Raw genomic sequence first — 19,168 nt, 5'->3', positions numbered from 1 at the left:
GCATAATAAACCCTATCGACATAGTATCCACCAAGTAAGTTCTTAACCCACTGAGCAACATCATTTACACTAGGCATTTTCCCAAGGAAAAACAAAATGACCACACATTCCGAGAATTTCTTAACTTTCAACAATATAGTCTGCACTAAAATTTTGTATTTAAAGTGGGTTTAGTTTTATCCTACACATTCTCATTTTCCTCAAAGTCCTTCTGCAGCACATCAAACAAGTACTGTGTACTAGGGTTGTCATGGCGTGGCATCACAACTACCGATTCTTTGAGTCTCTTGGGATCCATTCCCTCTGGTATCTATCTCCACGACGGGAGTAGACTGCCTGTTTGCTGTAATTCCATTTCAAACACTGGGTAGGGAAAAACACACACACACACTTTTGCAACTATGTTGTGTCCACCTTTTTCGCATAGGAGTAGCCTTGGATAGTGATGATTGTAGCTATGTGTATAGCACTTAAAACGTACTATTTTGGTAGATGGCAATGTACACATTGGGATTTGCTTATTGGAAAGTTGTGAGGGAAAATACCAAGCTGTCCTTTCACTACTAGATTGCTTGGGCAGTTATTACTCTTCCGCGGGCCCAGGGGGGCTTGGGCATTATAGATCTAGTTGATCAGAGTAGAGCCTTGCTGGGGAAGCTTATTGTTCGGGGGCTGCTTCCAAGCGCTGAGCCTTGGAAGGAGCTTCTATTTCAGCGGCGGCTGCAGGCTAGAGCTCCCCCAGCAGGGGGCACTTGGGCACCAGAGATACGGTGGATCTTCATAGAGATGAGGAGGACAGGCCTCACTAGAGGATGGGAGGACAGATTTGCCTTGAGCATCCTGCGAGCTTGGGAGCTTCTGAGACCGGGGCTTTCTCAGAGACCACCTACTTGTGATGAGGAGCGGGCCAGACAGCCACTCATTTGGAGCCCCGCGTTACGCACAGAGCAGGGTCATATGCTGGGCTCTCGGCCTCGTCTAGCCTGGGGACCATTGGCGGCAGGCCCAGCACGCAGTTTTGGAGATTGGCAGGCCTTCTACAGTCTCCCGGAGGAGATCCAGGCGGAGAGGCTGAGTCACTTCAGAGGGGGGCTGATTATGAGGGATGACATTCAGGAGGCACTCACTGAGGAGTGGTTCACGCCTTTCGAGCCAGCGGCCCCACGGTGGATGGGAGCCTTTACACAGTTGGAGATCCTGATTGCTGTCAGAGCTTGCACTGAGGATGGCAGATGCCTCTACTATGAGATACAAGAGGAGGGCAGACCTCAGAGAGTGGAGGCGGAGTCGCCTTTGGTTGCAGAGTGCATCTTTCAGAGGATTCGGGTAGTGGCCGTCGCTTCTCGGAAGTGGCATATTGATCCAGACCCTGCAGATGTGGACTCTGATTGGCGCATATGGGCATACGCTGCGCGCCCCTTGGCCCAGTGGGACCTTGGCGAGTACGAGTGGCATGATCCTTATGCGTCCCCTGAGGCCACAGAGATCACCTTCTTCCAGTACACTGTTCGGTTGGGGAGGCATATTTTGACTGCGAGGAGGATGGTCTCTCCCGTTGCATCGGAGCATTGGCGGCTACAGGGACTCTCACAGGAGTTCCTGGAGGATTTTTGGACTAGGCTCTGGGCTAGTCGACAGGCACGCAGGATCTCGACTTTCCAGTGGCTGGTTGTCCATAGGGGCTCTGCAGTTGGCACCTGGCTTGTCTACAGTGGCCTTCCGTCAGCCTGCATCCGATGTGGCCACCCATTGGAGACACAAAGACATTGCCTTTGGGACTGTCCATAGGCGTAGCAGATTTGGCTAACGATGCTACGCATTTTGGCCCCCCTCTCTACAAAGGGCATGTATACGTAGGGAGCCGCTACATGGTCGACTTCGTCAGGGCCTGCTCTGGAATACGAGACGGAGCAAGACAGCCAGGCCATCAGATTCATTAGGAGCCAGCCTTGCTTTGTTCCCTCACCGGATTTCTTGTCCGCCGGCTGGACACAGGAGAGGGATTTACGATGGGAGCTCCTCAGCAGCCTCACCATATGGTTCACCTGAGCCCGTTGTTTCAGGGCCTTTGAGGAGAGACTGGAGCCACCAGCAGAGACTGTTCGGGCTATCTGGCAGGAGTTGATTCACACCCTGCGAGGACAGTATGACTGCATCCGGAGCGACTCGGATCGAGCGATGGATTTCCCCCCCTCCTATTGTATGATATAGCGTCTCAGTTATTTGTACTTTTTTGCACCTAGGGAGAGTCTCCCTAGCTACCTTGATTGGATCTCTGCTCTGTCTTCTTATGAGCAGGAGAGGTTTTGTAGCCCAGTGGGCGGTTTTTTATAACTAATGAAAGGATCTTTTCTCGGGAAAAAAAAGTATATGAGGCAGCCCACTGCTTGGCTGTAAACACTCATATCAAGAGGCTCTCCAATATCATATATGCTCAATTTGAGCCCTGGCTCCATCGGAGTAGAGATGGGCTTACAATCTTGAAACCCAAATTTGTGCAACAGCTTTTGAATGTACTTTGATTGGTGTACATAAATCCCAACATTTGTCTGCACAAATTGTACGTTCAAATAATAATGCAAGAATCCCAAATCTATAATCTCAAATGACGTTTGCAATTCAGCTTTGAATGCTGAAATTTTATCCATATCATTCCCAGTTAGCAACATGTCATCCACATACAGAATGACCATAATCAAAGTGCGATGATCCTCTTTCACATAGAGGGTGCTCATTGTTGGACTATTGCGAAATCCCTACGTGGTCAAATAAGTATATATCTTCTCATACCAAGCTCGGGGAGCTTGTTTGAGGCCATAAAGTGCTTTCAGAAGCTTGCGTACTTTGTTTTCATGACCATGTATCACAAAACCAATGGGCTAATTTACATACACTTCTTCCTACAAATCCCCATTGAGAAAAGCTGATTTTATGTCCAATTGCTGCACATTCCATCCATGATGGGCAGTCAATGCAAGAACACATCTAATTGTAGCCATACGAGAAGTAGGTGCGAAAGTCTCATCATAATCAATGCCTTTTTCCTGGGCATATCCTTTGGTCACTAGCCATGCCTTGTACCTGTCAATGGTACCATCAGACTTTCTTTTCAACTTGTAAACCCACTTTGTGCCAATGGGCTTCTTGCCTGCAGGCAAGTCTACCAAATCCCATGTGTTGTTTTTATGGATAGAAGCCATCTCATTTTGCATGGCTTGCATCCAATGCTCATCCTCATGAGCCTCTTCAAATGAATCTGGCTCATCTGCATCACAAAGTGTACTCATGCAAGCAACATCTGCATGTTCTCTTGCATTACGTGAACCATCCCGAGTCCTGCTACCAAGTGGAGCTGAAGGTTTGCTCTCCCGTAATGTACGGAGTAGCCAACGAGGCACAACTCTAGCCTCTTCCGTTGCTATCTGCTCTTGCTCCACTGCCTCCTCCACATTTTGAGGTGTAATGGGCTCATTCATGGGCTGATTTTGAGCACCCAAATGCTGTCCATTAGGCAAAGTCGGCTGATCTGTTGTGCCAACGGGAGAAGTCCTTAAACATGTTAAGTAAGCGTGAAGGTGGCTGTCCAAAAAATTCAGCCAATGGCTGGTCTGAATTTTTAGCAAATACATCTCTGCTGTCCAAATTCCTTTGTGTGGAAGGATTAAAGAGACAGTAGCCAATATTGTTACTGCTGTAACCCACAAATATGCACTTAGCTGCTTTGTCATCAAGTTTACCTCTCAACTGCTGAGGTACATGTACATAAGCTATACATCCAAAAACTCTAAAGTGATCAACTTTAGGTTTCCTTTCGTGCCAGGCCTCATATAGCGTTATGGTTTTCAATGCTTTGGTAGGGCATCCATTCAACACATGTGTAGCACACATTATTGCCTCCATCTAGAATTTGTGAGGCAAGCCTTTGCCTTTAACCATGCGCATATCTAGCCATTTCCATCAAAGACCTGTTCTTTCTCTCAGCAACACCATTTTGCTGAGAAGAATATGGCATCGTGAATTGATGCTTTATACCTTTTTCTACCATAAAAGCTTTGAAAGCAATGGACATGTATTCCCCCCCTTGATCTGTACAGAAGGTCTGCACTTTGCAACGTGTTTGATTTTCATTTCAGCTCGTGCCACAAAATGCTGAAAACATGCAAATACATCAGATTTTATCTTCAAGGGATACACAAGCAAATCTGGAGTAGTCATCCGATAAAGGTTACAAAGTATAGGTGCCTACCAATAGATGGTGTCCTCATAGGACCACACACATCACTGTGCACTTTGCAACCTGTTTGATTTTCATTTCAGCTTGTGCCACAAAATGCTGAAAACATGCAAATGCATCAGATTTTACCTTCAAGGGATACACCCAAGCAAATCTGGAGTAGTCATCTGATAAAGGTTACAAAGTATAGGTGCCTACCAATAGATGGTGTCCTCATAGGACCACACACATCACTGTGCACAAGTTGTAATTCATGGACAGCCCTTGTTGATCCATCTGTTGGAAATGCATTTTTGTTCATCTTACCCAATATGCACCCTTCACATACATGTTTTGGTGGTAGCTCTATATGAGGCATATCCTGTACCATTTTATGCCTTTGTAATAGCATCAAACTGCCATAGTTTACATGCCCAAACCTAGCATGCCACAATTCTGCCTCGTGCATGGCAGGTTTAAGAGTGGTAACCACATGAGCATCATGCGCTCTCTCTCTCACACACACACCTTCTCTCTCTCTCGCGCACACACACACTTTTTTTTTTTGGTAAATCCATGAACAGTATATTATCAATAAAATTTATATGAGAGTCTCCAAAACGGAGAGCCTCAACGGGAAATCAGAAGCAAAGAGAAACTATTTCCAGGCATGACTGATGAAGATCTCCTTCGTGGCAAGCATCATAAACAGATTGCCGTAAGGAGCTTCTAAAATACTGATAAGATTGCAAAAACGGTTTCCCAAAATATCTCATGTTGTGATCCTGCCATATGGTCTAGAAAGCCCAATATTTGACCCAGTACAAAAGTAAAGAGTAATGGACCGTGGTTGTAGGGAGTCTGCCAAAAAGCCAAAAGTGTTTCCCAAAAAAAGAGTTAGGGAAACGAAGGCGAAGTAACATGAAAATTTTGCGGATGAAGGCCTTAGTGCTGGAGCACGTCCAAAACAAATGAGGCACCGTTTCAGAAGGGGCCATGCATTGAAGACAAGAAGCAGATGCAATCCTTCGTTTAGCAAGAGTGACCCCCACAGATAAGGAACCTGTAAGACAATGCCATAGGAAAAGCTTTTGCTTGAGAGGCAATTTACTCCTCCATAAATTGCAAAGATTCTTTCGCCACCAAGCAAGTGATTTTGTCATATGCCAAAGAGAATTAGCATGTGAATGAATCCATGGTGATGGCTGGAGGAAAGAGTATGTCGCCCCAACCGTTAGGTCAGAAAGAATAACAGGACGAGAATTTGAGCCCATCGGGTGTAACTGCCAATCCTGTAATCTGTCCCTGTTAGATAAAGGAGGGATGGGAAGAAAAGGCTGCAGCAAGTCAGCAATTTTCCCCCAAATGAACCTGTGATGCATGGCTAGTAGATAGGAAGCCATAGCCTGAGGGAAGGAAAGCATTTGACCAGTAGCATCAACAACATCATTTATGCACCTAATCCCCAATTTGCTGAGATTGTATGCCCGAATCGGCTCTTGCAGGGCCAATGGAGAATCAAAAACAGCACTCCAATAAATGCTTTCCTGCCGAAGGGAATTGGCATGAGACAAAAGGAAGGGTGCCCAGTGAGCATGCGAAAGGACCTGTTTCCAATCGCAAATAAGTGAAGTGGCAAAAGGGCAGCCCGGGATAGAACCTACAAATCTGCCCAAAATGACCTCCCAGTGATCAGTGATCAGTGATCCATGCACCATGTGCAGAAGTGCGTAAGGCTGTGCACATGGTTGCAAGCATATGAGTCCATGGCTGCGTTTGACGAAAAAAGGTGAGTAGGAGAGAAATTTTCCTTGCCAAGACATGATGCGCAATATTCAGCACATTCAATCCGCCATGCATCCTCGGGGAACAAACTTTTGCCATCCGCATAAGTCTTAAAGCTTTAGCAGAAGACTTTGTTTTCCATAACAGCTCCATAGCCTGAGACATGAAAGCAGAAGTGTCGTGAGAGATCCAATGTATCAAAGGCAAATAGTACTGAACATAGGCCATGATAATCGACTGGACAATCCGGAGCCTAACATGGAGTGACCAGGTGGAGAGCTTCCAGTAGTGGAGCTTGGCATGAAGTTTGTCAAAAATCCACTTTAACTGTTGTTTCCTAGTGATGTACCAGCCAATAGGGTAACCAAGATGGCGGACCACATCATAGGGCTGCATAATGTGTCCGGGCCATAAAAGAACATGCCAATCATATAGATGCAGAGGTATGAGGCTGGATTTGTCAAAATTGACATGCAGGCCAGCAGCCATGCCATATATAGAGAGAGTGTCCATAAGAGTCTTCAACTGCTGTGGAGAATTATGCTGCATAAAGGAGGAGTCATCTGCATATGCCTGAGCCATAAAGAGAGGGGTCCCAGGAATCTGAAGACCAATGAGAAGGTCCTGCGCGGTAAGATGATCCAAGTATCTGAGAAGTGGGTGAGTGGCAATGGCATATAAGAGGGCACTGAGTGGACACCCTAGTCTGACCGAATGACCCAAGGACCAAGATTGAGAAAGATGATTGCCAAGGATGCATTGGGCTGTAGAGTCAGCATACTCTCTCACACACACACACACGTGCGTGCATGCACGCATTCACACACTCCCTCTCTCTCCTCACACTCTCCAACACATGGAAGCTCCTCTTGCTCGCCGCCGCCCTGTTCGTGTCCGCCGCCTTCCCTCCTACTCACCGCCGCCGCCGCCCTGTTCGCTTCCGCCGCCTGCTATTCCCCCTGCTCGCCGCCGCCGCCCTGTTCGCTTCCGCCGCCTGCTGTTCGCCCTGCTGCTCGCTTCCGCCGCCTTCCCTCCCGCCTGCTATTCGCCCTGCTCGCCGCCCCCTCTCTATTCGAACTTGCTGTCACCCCCTCCCGCCTGCTGCCCTGTTCGCTGTTCGCCGCACAGTTCTGCTGGCAATATGCTGGCCAGCCTATCTATCCGTTAGGCTGTGAGCCCCCCTTTCCCCACCCACCCTTGCTCAGGCCCCCAAGGCAGCAACATAACTCTCTCTCTCTCGCTTCTTCCATGGCTTCCCCCTTGCGCAACCCGACGAAGGCGACCTTTATGGTCACAAACAAGAGGATAACAAATGTGGAAAAGGAGATGAAGGAATGGCAGGCAGAGATGGAGGGATGGTGGAAGGAGAAAGCCAACTTTCTCCAAATGGTATTCAATGAGGGTAAGCGGTGGAAAGAGGAGGAGGAGGACCTCATAGCAGAAGTCAAAGACCTTCATGGGAAAGTCAACACGCTCAAAGGCGTAATTTCAGCTCTTCAGAGGGAGCTTGCAGAGGCCAAGGCAAATGGTGGACTTGAAGAAGGTGAAATTCAGCCATCCATGATAGAAGAGCTCAAGGTTATCAAGGAACAAGTACGGGCAATTAAGGAAGAAGAGAAGCAACACGAAGCAAAGACTTCCTCATGGGTGGAAGTCATCACCAAGACTCAAAAGAAGATGGATGAAGCGGAGAAGTGGATAGAGGTCGCCAAGAAGGGTAAAGGTAAGGAGATAACAACCCCTATACCTACAATCATTAACATGACTTTGGAAGAGGAACAACGAAGACGTACACGTGCTTTGCATGTGAGGATTACCGGCCTTAAAGACGGGGATAAAGTTGAAGAGGAGGTGAAAGAGCTTATGGTGTTGATGGGGATTGACAGTCCGGCACACGCAAAAGCCTGGAGAGTGGGCAAAAAAAGCGGAAGCAACGGGGAAACATCAAAGGAAAGAGCTCTCATACTTCGCTTCCCCGCTATTGAGGCGAAGAAGGATTTCTTGAAGAGACGACCCACTTTAAAGAATACAGGCATTTTTCTTGGTGATGATCTTACTCTTTCACAGCTTGCACATATGAAGGAAGTCATGCCAGAGATTAGGGCGGCAAGAGAAAAGGGAAAGATAGCATTTTATAGAGAAGGGAGGGTGGTCATCGTGGAGCGACGCTCTACATGACGGTGCGAGACCTATGGGACCAAATTAAAGCTGGCAGCCTGGAACTGCAATGGATCCCTCAGACTTGATGTAGGTGCCTTTGAGGACAGCTTTAGAGATAGAGATATAGTCTTCTACTCGGAGACTCACCAGGCCCCTGGTCAGATGATGCCACAGGTGATAGGATACAGATGGGAGACAGCTTGCAGAGTAGGGACGAGATCGGTACACAGTAGTAGAGGATCAGGGGGGTGGCAGTTCTTTTCAGGGAGGAGCTGCAACCGCTTCTACACATCGTTCGGAGAGATGATCAGGCCAGATATATGTGGGTGAGACTGAGGGCCGACACAGGTAGATTCCTGTATATTGCCATATGCTATTTTGCTCCTAGTACATTGACATATGCAGCACCTAGAGGGCAGTCTCCTTTCTCTGTGCTAGATGATGACATATGGGAGTTCTCTAGGGATGGAGACATCATCCTGTTAGGGGACTTTAATGCCCGGACGGGCAACCGCCAGACAGTCTTTTATGATACCTCAGAGGAGATGCTGAGAGAGCTGGACACTCTGGATATGGGATTAGACAGACGCTCACAGGATGTGGAGTGCACAGTGTATGGGAGATATTTGGTAGATATGGGGACTGCACATGGGTTGGCAGAGGTTTCCGTCAGCAGGTGGATTTACTTGCTTTCCACATAGACATGGTGCTAGCACAGTGGATTATGTTATGGCTATGCCGAGCTTTGTTTCATGCATTGAGGATAGCGGGAGGTTGCTTTGGGAGTCACTACTCACCGAGAGTCATGTATTGCCTTCCGACGCCTTGTGCGAAGGAAGAAGCGGGCCTTCCTTGCTCAGCTAGAGCAGGAATTATACCAGCTGTTATTGAGCCAAGATTCGAGGGAGGCTTGGCATCTGTTTCATGAGTCCTCCCGTGCTTTGGCCATCACTTCTACAGAGGTCTGGGGTAGTTATGCAGCATCTCTATATACAGTTCCTGGACAGACACCTTTTCCTGACCCGCCAGCACCATGCCCACAGACATGTACTTTCTTTACCGCAGAGATGGTAAGGAAGGCCATTGATAGGATGAAGACTGGGAGAGCATATGATCATGATGGATTGGTCGCTGAGCACTTTATTCATGCAAGAGACATGCTGGCAGAGCTTCTAGCAGTGATGTTCAATCGTGCTATGTGCGAAGGCTTACCCGAGACTTGGAGTAGGTCCACCATCGTGCCTATCTTCAAGTCAGGGGACCCTATGGAGCTAGGGAATTATCGCACTATTATGATTGGTCACACACTAGCACGATTGTATGCATCCATTCTTGAGCAGCAGTTGAGTAGATGGGCAGAGAGAGAGGGCATTCGAGCAGAGGGACAGGCAGGGTTCAGGAGAGGTTTCTCTACTCTTGACCACATCTTGACTCTGCGGGCCATTATTGAGGAGGGCAGGTCGCATGGGCGACGGATTTATTGTAGCTTTGTGGACTTCCGCAAAGCATTTGATACAGTGCCCAGAGCCAGATTGATGAGGCGATTACAGGAGATGGGGGTACCCACAAAGCTCATATGGGGGATTATGGCTTTATATAGATCAGTTGTTTGCAGGACAGGTACGCACCCCAGAGGGGGTCTCTACTTTGGTTCACTCCACTATAGGAGTGAAGCAAGGCTGCCCGTTATCTCCTTCATTGTTTGGTATGTATGTGGATGAGGCTTCTGACTACATTGAGAGATTGGGAGATAGAGGAGCCCAGCTAGCAGGTACATGGATCCCACTATTGTTATATGCTGATGATATTGTGTTGATCTCTGACTCCCCTGAGGGTATGCAGTGTCATCTGGATGCTTTACATGAGTTTGCACATGATAGTGGATTGTCTGTCAACCTTGGCAAAACCAAGGTTATGGTGTTTAACACCACGCCAAGGCGATCAGCTTCCACAGTTACATATGGGCAGGAGATTGTGGAGTATACAGATGCATATACATATCTTGGGGTAGTATTCAGTGGGCCAGTGTTTTCGATGAGGAGAGCAGCAGAGACTAGATTGACTAGAGCACATGCAGCCCTAGGTGGTTTGGAGAGGATGTGTTCGGAGGTTCAGTTTCAGGAACCTCGAACGAAACTTTGGCTTTTTTGACACTCTAGTGACATCAGCTATGCTTTATGGAGTGCAGATATGGGGACCTTCAGTGGGCCATCACAGCGCAGGCGGGTGGAGAGGTATGGAGAGGCCTTTGGTATCTATGATTGCTAGGATTATTAGAGCCAAGGCCGTGGTACCTCATGAGATTATTCGAGCAGAGCTGGCGGCTGCCCCTCTGGTGATTGAGGCTCTTACGAGATCAGTCTCCTACATACATGGCTTGTGGGATCTCCCCCGAGACAGATATGCACGCCTCGCCCTGGAGTCCTCCCGACAGTTAGCTTTACAAGGAGACACGGCTTGTTGGTATGGACAGATGACATCTTGGTTCCAGGCACATGGTTTTAGCATGGACAGATTGCCTCCCTTCTAGTATTCTCTGGAGGCACCCTCTCTCACTCTCACACGGACAGAGATTACCAGACTCATCCGTCACGATTTAGTTCAGTTAGACATTAGGAGGACATGGATACAGCCGACTGAGGAGCTGGGCACGAAGATGGCTTTCTACAGAGAGCATTTTCTTCAGCTCACAGCAGATGGTTTTGTGATCAGACCCAGTTACATGGATGTACACTTGTCTCATGCAGTACGATGTGCTATTGGTCAGATTCGCACATCCTCACACCAGCTTGAGATTGAGATTGGCCGATATAGAGGTATACCAGCTGAGGCCAGGATATGCCGAGTATGCCATGGGGAGCCAGATACAAAGCTACATTATATATGCCATTGTACTGCATACTATGAGATACGTGGTCGTTTCCACTGTTTATTCAGAGAGGGTTTTGGACCACTTTCCAGAGTCATGGGGTACCAGGACCAGAGGTGTTTGGGATTGTTCTTGCTTGAGCTGCGGAGACATAGAGATAGCCTGCTTAGGCACACAGAGAGCCAGACTCAGAGGCACATTACAGACTTCTTTAGTCCAGCTATCACTGCGCCAGATGGACCACAGCAGCAGCAGGACATGGATACCGCCCACACCAGAGGTACAGTGATTGATCGTGCGATTGAGCTTGGGTGGTCCAGACGCCCACGACTACGGAGGAGGGCATCCCAACATAGACGGAGGTTGCAGCGGCGGATTCGGATTATTCTTGCGAGGCATGTGGGACACCCAGTCAGGGTGCTAACCACAGAGGATATTGAGGAGATCCGCCAGCGTCCGATGCGGCACATATTATGAGATGGAGGCACCTCCATAGTGTACCCCTCCGTCCCACATGATATTGTATCCCCTCACTATATTCCACTCACCTCCATAGCGTACCCCCCCTACCCCCCCCCCCCCCCCCCACTATATTCACACCCTATAAGGGTTTCTGTTTACCTTCCAGTTCCAGTTTCATTTTCTAGGTGCCAGTAGTATCATCTTTATTTTTCATTTTCTGGGTTTTTTTATCCAGACATTGTATCAGATCCACCATGATGTAACTTTTGGTCTCATAGGTCATTATGGCCTTTTGAAGACGTTAATATAACATTTCATTTCTCCTGTCAAACATGTGAAGTTGATATAACCAATGGTACAATGTGCCGGAAGTGACCAATGCATAGCCACCTTCACGGTCTTTGACTGTGCATCTGTCGTCTTGAGAGTTCACTGCATATCCTCTTTTAGCAAAAGAGGAGATGGACAGTAAGTTCTTCTTAATCCTTGGCACATGCAATATATCTGGAAGATATAAGTTTGCACCATTTGCTATTGTGAGGATCACCTTACCAACACCCTGAATAAGAAGAATTGTGTGCACATGTTACCTGCTTGCCTTCAGGCAAGCAGCCATAAGCTTCTTAAACAAATCCCTCTGTGAGGTAATGTGTTTAGAAGCACCACTATCAAAGTACCATGTGTCGTGTCTTTCATTGACACTGAGAGACATATGCTCCAATGATGCATCATAACTGCAAGTAAGCAAAGTCTACTCATCCTGTACAAGATTTACTGATGCATCATCTTTCCCTGCAAGTGATGGAGAAGAATCTACAGCCATGCCGCTTTCCTTTTTCTTCTCCTTTGCAAGCCTTTTTCTGCACTCATTCAAGTAATGACTTGGCTTCTTGCAGTATTGACATTTGCCCTTTTTCTTGGGCTTGCATGTGTCCCGAATCAGCCTTTGTGTTTGGCTTTTCCCTTGCACTTGTCTTGGGCAACAAAAGCCTCATCACTACCACGCATGCTGGAAGATTTGTTCTTCCGATTCTGCTCCTCCTGTAGAAGATTTCAGACCATGAAACTCCAGAGGGAGTAATTACTGCCATCCAATTTGTCCTCTTGGGACAAAATCGCGAATATATTGGTCGTATTTCCATCCATTTTCTGAAATCTCTTCACCAAGAGATATGCAAACACATGCAACCAAATATGCTCTAAGAAGCACCTACAAGCAAAATCCAAAACGCACCAGAGTGCAATGCCAAGCAACCACAAAGTCTTGTGCAAATGTTTTGCCCCGAATACAAGGCTGCAATGCTGAAAATCGCCAAATTTTTGAGCACCAATGGGCTGATTTATGTGTCAATTGCACATAATTGACAAAAGCCCCAAAAATTTGTGTACAAGGAGCTTTAATTTTGCAAGTAAGCAGTGATTTTATGAAAGCCCCAAATTTCTCTGTGTCCTGTAGTTGCATTTGTGCAATTAAGCACAAATTTTGAAAAATTCCCAAATTTTCTGTGTCTTGCACCCTAATGTTGCCTTGCACTGGTGCCTGCACTTGATTTCTGCAATAAAGCAAGCTTGACACAAAAGCCCCTTGAAGTGAACCCAAAAATCAGTTACGTGGCCGGCCGGAACCCTGATCTTGCAGGGTATGCAGAGATGCAGATGCAGGTTGTAGACGGGCAGGCACGTTGATGGCGGGCTGTCCGGGAGTTGGAACCAACGCGATGGTGTCGGTCTTCTCTAGTCTTCAAGTTCTCCAAATCTCCAATGAGCTGCAGGCGACAGGTATGGCAAGTTGCAGACGGGAGCTGTTGGCCAGTCTGGTCTACAGTGAGCAGATGGCGAGGCGACTCTGCAAACGGCATAGGGTTGGACCTTGGAGCCGGTGGTGGCAACTGTGCAGGTGGTGTCAACGTGGACAGACAGCGCGAAGACGATGGTGGGCACCAAAGGCGACGGATAGCCAGGTGCAAATGGCGTGGACGGCGAGGTGCGGGAGTCAGCACGCTGTAGACAGAGCCGGAGAGCGCAAAGTCAAGGTCGAGGGCGACACTGTAGGCAGAGCATGAAGTCCGAGATGGAGCGCGATGTCGATGGCAACGGAACTGGCTGCCGGACGAAACTGGCTGTCGGACGGAACTCAGACGGCGACGGAACGAAGGCCCAAAAAAACTCACAAATCCGTCAAATTCCACATCAGCCACAAGTGTAGCTGAGCTCGCCAGGTGCCGCCTCTTGTGGTGCGAGCACCGCCGGGGGGTTGGGCAGTGGTGGAGCCATCAGCACTAGTGCCGCTTGAGCTGGTGGCTGAATTGGGAGGTGAAACGCTAAGGCGGGCGGAGCACAGGCGGCAGGGAGCAGAGACGAAAATCTTTAGGCCATGGACGGACAGCCAGGCAGTCGACGGAAGCACACAGAAGTCGACGGAAGTGTAGCTGTCGATGGAACCTCGCGGACAAGCGTGCATAAGGGGGAACCCTCCTCTCATACCATTGTTAGGGTTAGGGTTGCAAACAGACAGGAACACACAGAGAATGTATAGTACTCAAGAGAGAGATGGTGATTGATGCTTACTCAAAGAAGATAGCATACAATGCGTGGAGCTTGGGTGTTGACTCCACAATATCAAAATACAATAAATGAGTGGTGTCTTTTCACACCTAATATCCAAGGGGAAAAACCCAAAGGGAGAAAAGTGCCCTTGGTTAGCTCATGTTCACATGTGGCACTACTCATAGCATATATGCCAATAAATGCCAATAAGAATGTTGTACTAGACCTTGGCAAGGATAGTCTGGAAGATTAGATATTCCATAGAGGGAAGACTTGTGTTACTGTGAAATTTCCCTTTTCACATATTACAACAGGAAGGATCTACCGATTGATTATACGATGACCATGGTTTTCGAAGCATGGAAATATGCTATGGAATATGAATACGACAACGATATGGTGAAAAAAAACTTTGTAGAGGCTATGGAAAAGAAAGTTATCTCTCAAACAAAGTCTTCGCTTCCTGTTGGTAGCATTTTGGCAAAAAGAAAGATTGCTTCTGCTCATTGTCCTTGCTTGAATGAGACCCTTCATTACTTGTTGTGGCACTGCCTTGACATACAGGATTTCCTACATCATTTATCTAGATGCTTGGATGCCAGATTTCCAAGTGCACATTTCTCTCAACATTTTTGGATATTTGACACATATTAACAAAGATTTGCACATATGGCTCCATTTTTCCAATGGATGCGATTTTAGGATCGTAGGACAGTTTGGATTGCTCATAATTGACTGGTTTTCCAGTCGACCTCGATTGACAAGTAACAGTATTTTCGCCAATTGTTGCGACAATCTCTACATGATTGTTATCAGCTACAATAGTTAGATCAATCTTGTCTGGATTTGGTTTTCCACTGTTTCTAGTTTTCCACATCTGTGAGACCTCTGTTGCTTTGAGGGGGTCTCTATCTATACATTTGACCTAATAGAAACAAGTGGTTTTTACCAAAAAAAAAATCTGTATGGCTAGGCTCTCTAATAGTCTATGCTTTATATTATGGAGTGAATGTTTTGAAGCTTTGTGAGTAGAGTCTCATGGAGTCATTACACTTTGGATTTTGTTGGGTTCGGGAAGTACGTGGATGGACGGTCAGTCGGTGCATAAATGAGTGCATCTAAGCATGTTCTAGACTTAGTCTTATGTTGTGGTATTTTTTGAAATTCAGGCTTCGAGCGTTTATAGACAAACTAGGCATACCTTTTGTGACAACTCAGATGGGAAAAGGTGTCATTACTGGTAAGCTCTACATAGCACTTCTTATTGAATTAAAAAGGTCATTTTTTAAAAGCATTTTAATGGAGTGTGTAATGATCTTACTGAATGCATTGCTGAATATGGTCCCACACATGCAACAAAGGATTGGGCATTTGAAAGCCCTAAGGCCTAATATTACTAGATGAGGCCCTGCATTGATGCCTGTGGTCTGTTCCTTCTTTGGACCTAAATTTTTTGGGAAAGTCTTTGTAGAAGCTCCCAAGTCAAGAGATAGTCTGTCTTTTGTGGAGAATGAACTTGCCACAAACTACCCTCTTTTTGGCTGCATTTCCATTAGTGGGTAACTTTACGCTTTGCCTATGTGATAGATTTGGCCTTTTAACCCTGACAGTACCAGGTCATCATGCTCTGTTTGTCAAAATTACCCTAGACTTTTGGTAGTCTCAGAAGAGGAAGTTGTTCCATGGCCACACAGAGCTTCATCTAGAGGTGGTCTCCTCATGCTTGGTGGGGGCATTCAGCTTGATACACTCCCCTGGTGTTGACCAGCAGTGATGGCGGCGCACCTGGAAGGCAGGAGACCAGGTGCTATATCACCCCATGCAGGCAGTTGGGGTGTCGGCAGCCATGGGTGCAGTTCTGACGCTGACCCTCTCCTGGCAATTGTGGCTCACCGGGGAAAAAAAAAGACCGACTTCCCTTTCCCACCCATACGCACTATAATCCAGGATACCACTGTCAGTTTGGCTACCCTTTAATCAGTCCAAAGCCCATAAAGTTCGCCTAATGAAGTTGGGACTTTATACAGTTTTGTGTCAGAAAATAACACAAGAAGTGGTTCTTTTTTTTTTTTTTTGGGGGGGGGGGGGGGATGTTGCAGAGGCTCATCCTCTATATCTTGGTTGTTGTGCTTTGTCGGCCATGGATTATCCACACACGTGCATTGACAAGGCGGACCTCATCATCAATGTTGGCCATGATGTTGTGGAAAAACCACCGTTCTTCATGGAGTAAGCATGTCTTTTTGAATGTTTTTGTCAAGTTTTCTTCTTGGTGAAGGGATTAATCACTTCTTTAGTATGTTCAAGGGTTGATAATTGATGGATAAACTTTGCAATTATGTTGCTAAATGTGTTCTTTTCAGTGTCTAATCAAGTTCACAATTTTCAGGCATGAAAAACCCCCTGTAGTCATACATGTCAACTTTTACTCTGCTAAAGTCGACAATGTTTACTTTCCACAGGTATGTTAGGACCATATTTTCTTGTCTGACTGGTGATGCCAAGCTTGTCTATGCCTTATTCAGGTACCCACTCTTTTGTTTGCAGCTGGAGGTGGTTGGGGATATTGCAAATGCAATATGGCAGATGAAGGAAAGCACAAAGCGCCAACCACATTGGGACTATGGCTACATGCTTCAGGTATGATTAATAACTCATAGGTAAGGAACCATACTCGTGATATAAGGCACGGTCTGATAGCTGTCACAACCTCATGTAACCGCTGGCGATCAACCTACATCCAAAGCACCAAACCTACATACACCTACACACACACACACACATGAAAAACACATGGAAAGCAGACTCAACAATCGAACCTAGGCGAGACATCTCCAAATCATCCCCCAGCATGGGAGAACGAAATGCTAGAAATGAGGCCTCCAGACCATAGACTTGATTATGGGGCCCTGGACATCTCTAAACCACTCTCAGAATGGAAGAGTGAACACTTAATATGAGGCCTGACATCTCCAAAACACTTAGTAAATAGCCAACTGCTAATCCATGCTACACCTTACGTGCCCCATGAGTTAATTATATGAACCTATAGCCGGTCCATACTAATAACGTAACATTAGGTTTGTGATGGAGGCTAAGATGATATAAAAAGGGGAAGCTGCAAGTCATTATGTGAAGACAGTTTTAAATCTGGGAAGCCTTTTATACAAAATAATGCATTGAAAGAAAGTTGTCTGGTAAAGATTGGCTGCCTTTTTTGCTCCCAAATGTTTGCAGACAAAGCGTGAAATGGAGTTGCATCTGATGAAAGGTGTGGATGACTTGACATTTCCATTGGTACCTCAACGTGTTGTCGCTGATTTGAGGTTTGTTTTACGTACTCTGGTAGCATGAACAAAGCCTAATCTCTTTCAATTATTTCTGAAATAATCTTCACTCTTGCCTGGCTTACTGTTTTCTAATAAACCTTTTTTTTTCAGAAAAGAGACTTCTATTAAGTAAAATAAAATCATACAAAAGGGAGATCTCAGCCAATCGGGGGCACTATGCTGCCATAAAGAGTGGCAAAGAAGAAAATATCATGGTTCCACTCTCTCATAAAATTCCCGTAGGAGTGGAGTGGAGGAGAAGAAAATACCATGGTTCCACTCTCTCATAAATCTTCCATGTTTTGTCTGTGCAGCTATAGAAGATCCCTATATGCAGACCCAGGTGGCCAAAAGAGCGTGAAACATGTCACTCCATATACTGCAAATACACTGAGAGTCATAAACCTGAATACCCTTGAAGGGCTCTGAGCATGGTCTTCCAGATATGCCACGGCATGATACTAGCAATAATCTCCCAGGTGGTGTCAATACTCAGTGAAGCTGGTGTGCATCGTAACTGAAGGAATCCTGAAGCAAACATCTGTGAGCTATGCCCCTACTGACAAGTATAACAGGATCTGCTCCCCTGCGCTAAAAAAGCAGCTCTGGGTCAGACTGAGTCAACCATGCAATAGCACCGAAGTAATATAGATAGGATCACTCCTCACTCCGCCCAAGAGCTGGGCTATAGATACCTAGATAATATATGCTCCTTTGCACTCCCATAAGCAATAATACATTGTCTTGGATGGAGCTGGGCATTAGGACAAGTCGGGTCCATGTTAAAAATAGATCTTCAGTGGTTGGCGGCAAATCCACTGTGTAGAAACAACCAAAAGAAGTAGGATACTTGGCTCCTCCTGGACGAATGCCAGAGTCTCTGTCAGAATCTCATCTGAATGGGGGGTGTCTCTTTCCAAGCATGATCAACTTGGCGTTACATATAGTATAGCTGAAGAAAGGTAAGCTTCTCATGGGGTTAGTCACATTAGTGTAGCTTATATAGCCATAGGCACTACGAGAGTAACCATCATTGGGGAAGGGTGAGTATACCAACGCTTCCTGGAGACCATGAAGCATTAGTAACCATCACTGGGGAAGGGTGAGTATACCAATGCTTCCTAGAGACAAAATACTCTCACTGGACGGATCACAGAGCTAGGTGTGATCACTTGTACATCACCTCTCTCCATCCACCATCCAGACTGATTGCAATAGAAGGCAACAGTCTCTTCCTCCTCTGGTTTTGGGAATCCAATCACCTGAAGGGGCACACCTGTCCTAGGAAAAATCCCCAACCACAAGTGATCCAGCGGTTAGTTATAGCTGCATCAATCTGTGTAATACGTCAGTGACTCCCTCTGAGATGCTAGGTAGATGCCTCTTATCATTCTTTGCAAGACTTTTAAAGAAGTTCTAGTCAAGTACTGTCTTTGCGCATCTCTGCCAGCTTGGCCACTACATATATCATCCTACTGCACCCAGGGGTCTGCCAAGATCATCTCTGGTAAGGTCGTTCGACATAATGGGTTACCTGTTAGCCTCATCTATTGAGCTTGGGGGCCTGTGATGTAAAATATCCGCATACTACTCCAAGCCCAGATGATAGAAGAAACCACTGGGGAGGACGGGGGGGCGGCAATCGGCCTCAGAGAAAATAAATCCTGTGATGTGCCTCCGATCACCACTGTTCTTAGGGACATCTAAGAATATGGTACATGAAGAAATCCATCCAGTGCTCAGTACCATGAATGGGAAGGATAATAGTTTCCCAAGCAGCTCTGCTGGCCTTGGGATGTGATG

At 46.6% G+C, this 19,168-nt stretch overlaps 1 protein-coding gene across 1 annotated transcript in view; it reads left to right on the top strand.

The window, feature by feature from the left end:
* LOC147632168 (uncharacterized) overlaps positions 1–19,168 on the top strand; it is a 149,753-nt gene that overhangs the window by 87,342 nt on the left and 43,243 nt on the right. Inside the window, exons 5-9 of the mRNA XM_086808804.1 lie at positions 15,206–15,276; positions 16,136–16,265; positions 16,426–16,498; positions 16,584–16,676; positions 17,274–17,362. Coding sequence (XP_086664930.1) covers positions 15,206–15,276; positions 16,136–16,265; positions 16,426–16,498; positions 16,584–16,676; positions 17,274–17,362 — 456 coding nt within the window. The remainder of the gene's footprint in view (positions 1–15,205; positions 15,277–16,135; positions 16,266–16,425; positions 16,499–16,583; positions 16,677–17,273; positions 17,363–19,168) is intronic.

The sequence above is a fragment of the Cibotium barometz genome, chromosome 14 (assembly GCF_041138505.1).
Source record: "Cibotium barometz isolate CiBa-2024 chromosome 14, ASM4113850v1, whole genome shotgun sequence".
In the NCBI taxonomy this organism is placed as follows: domain Eukaryota; kingdom Viridiplantae; phylum Streptophyta; class Polypodiopsida; order Cyatheales; family Cibotiaceae; genus Cibotium; species Cibotium barometz.
This window is presented reverse-complemented; position numbering and strand designations above follow the sequence as displayed.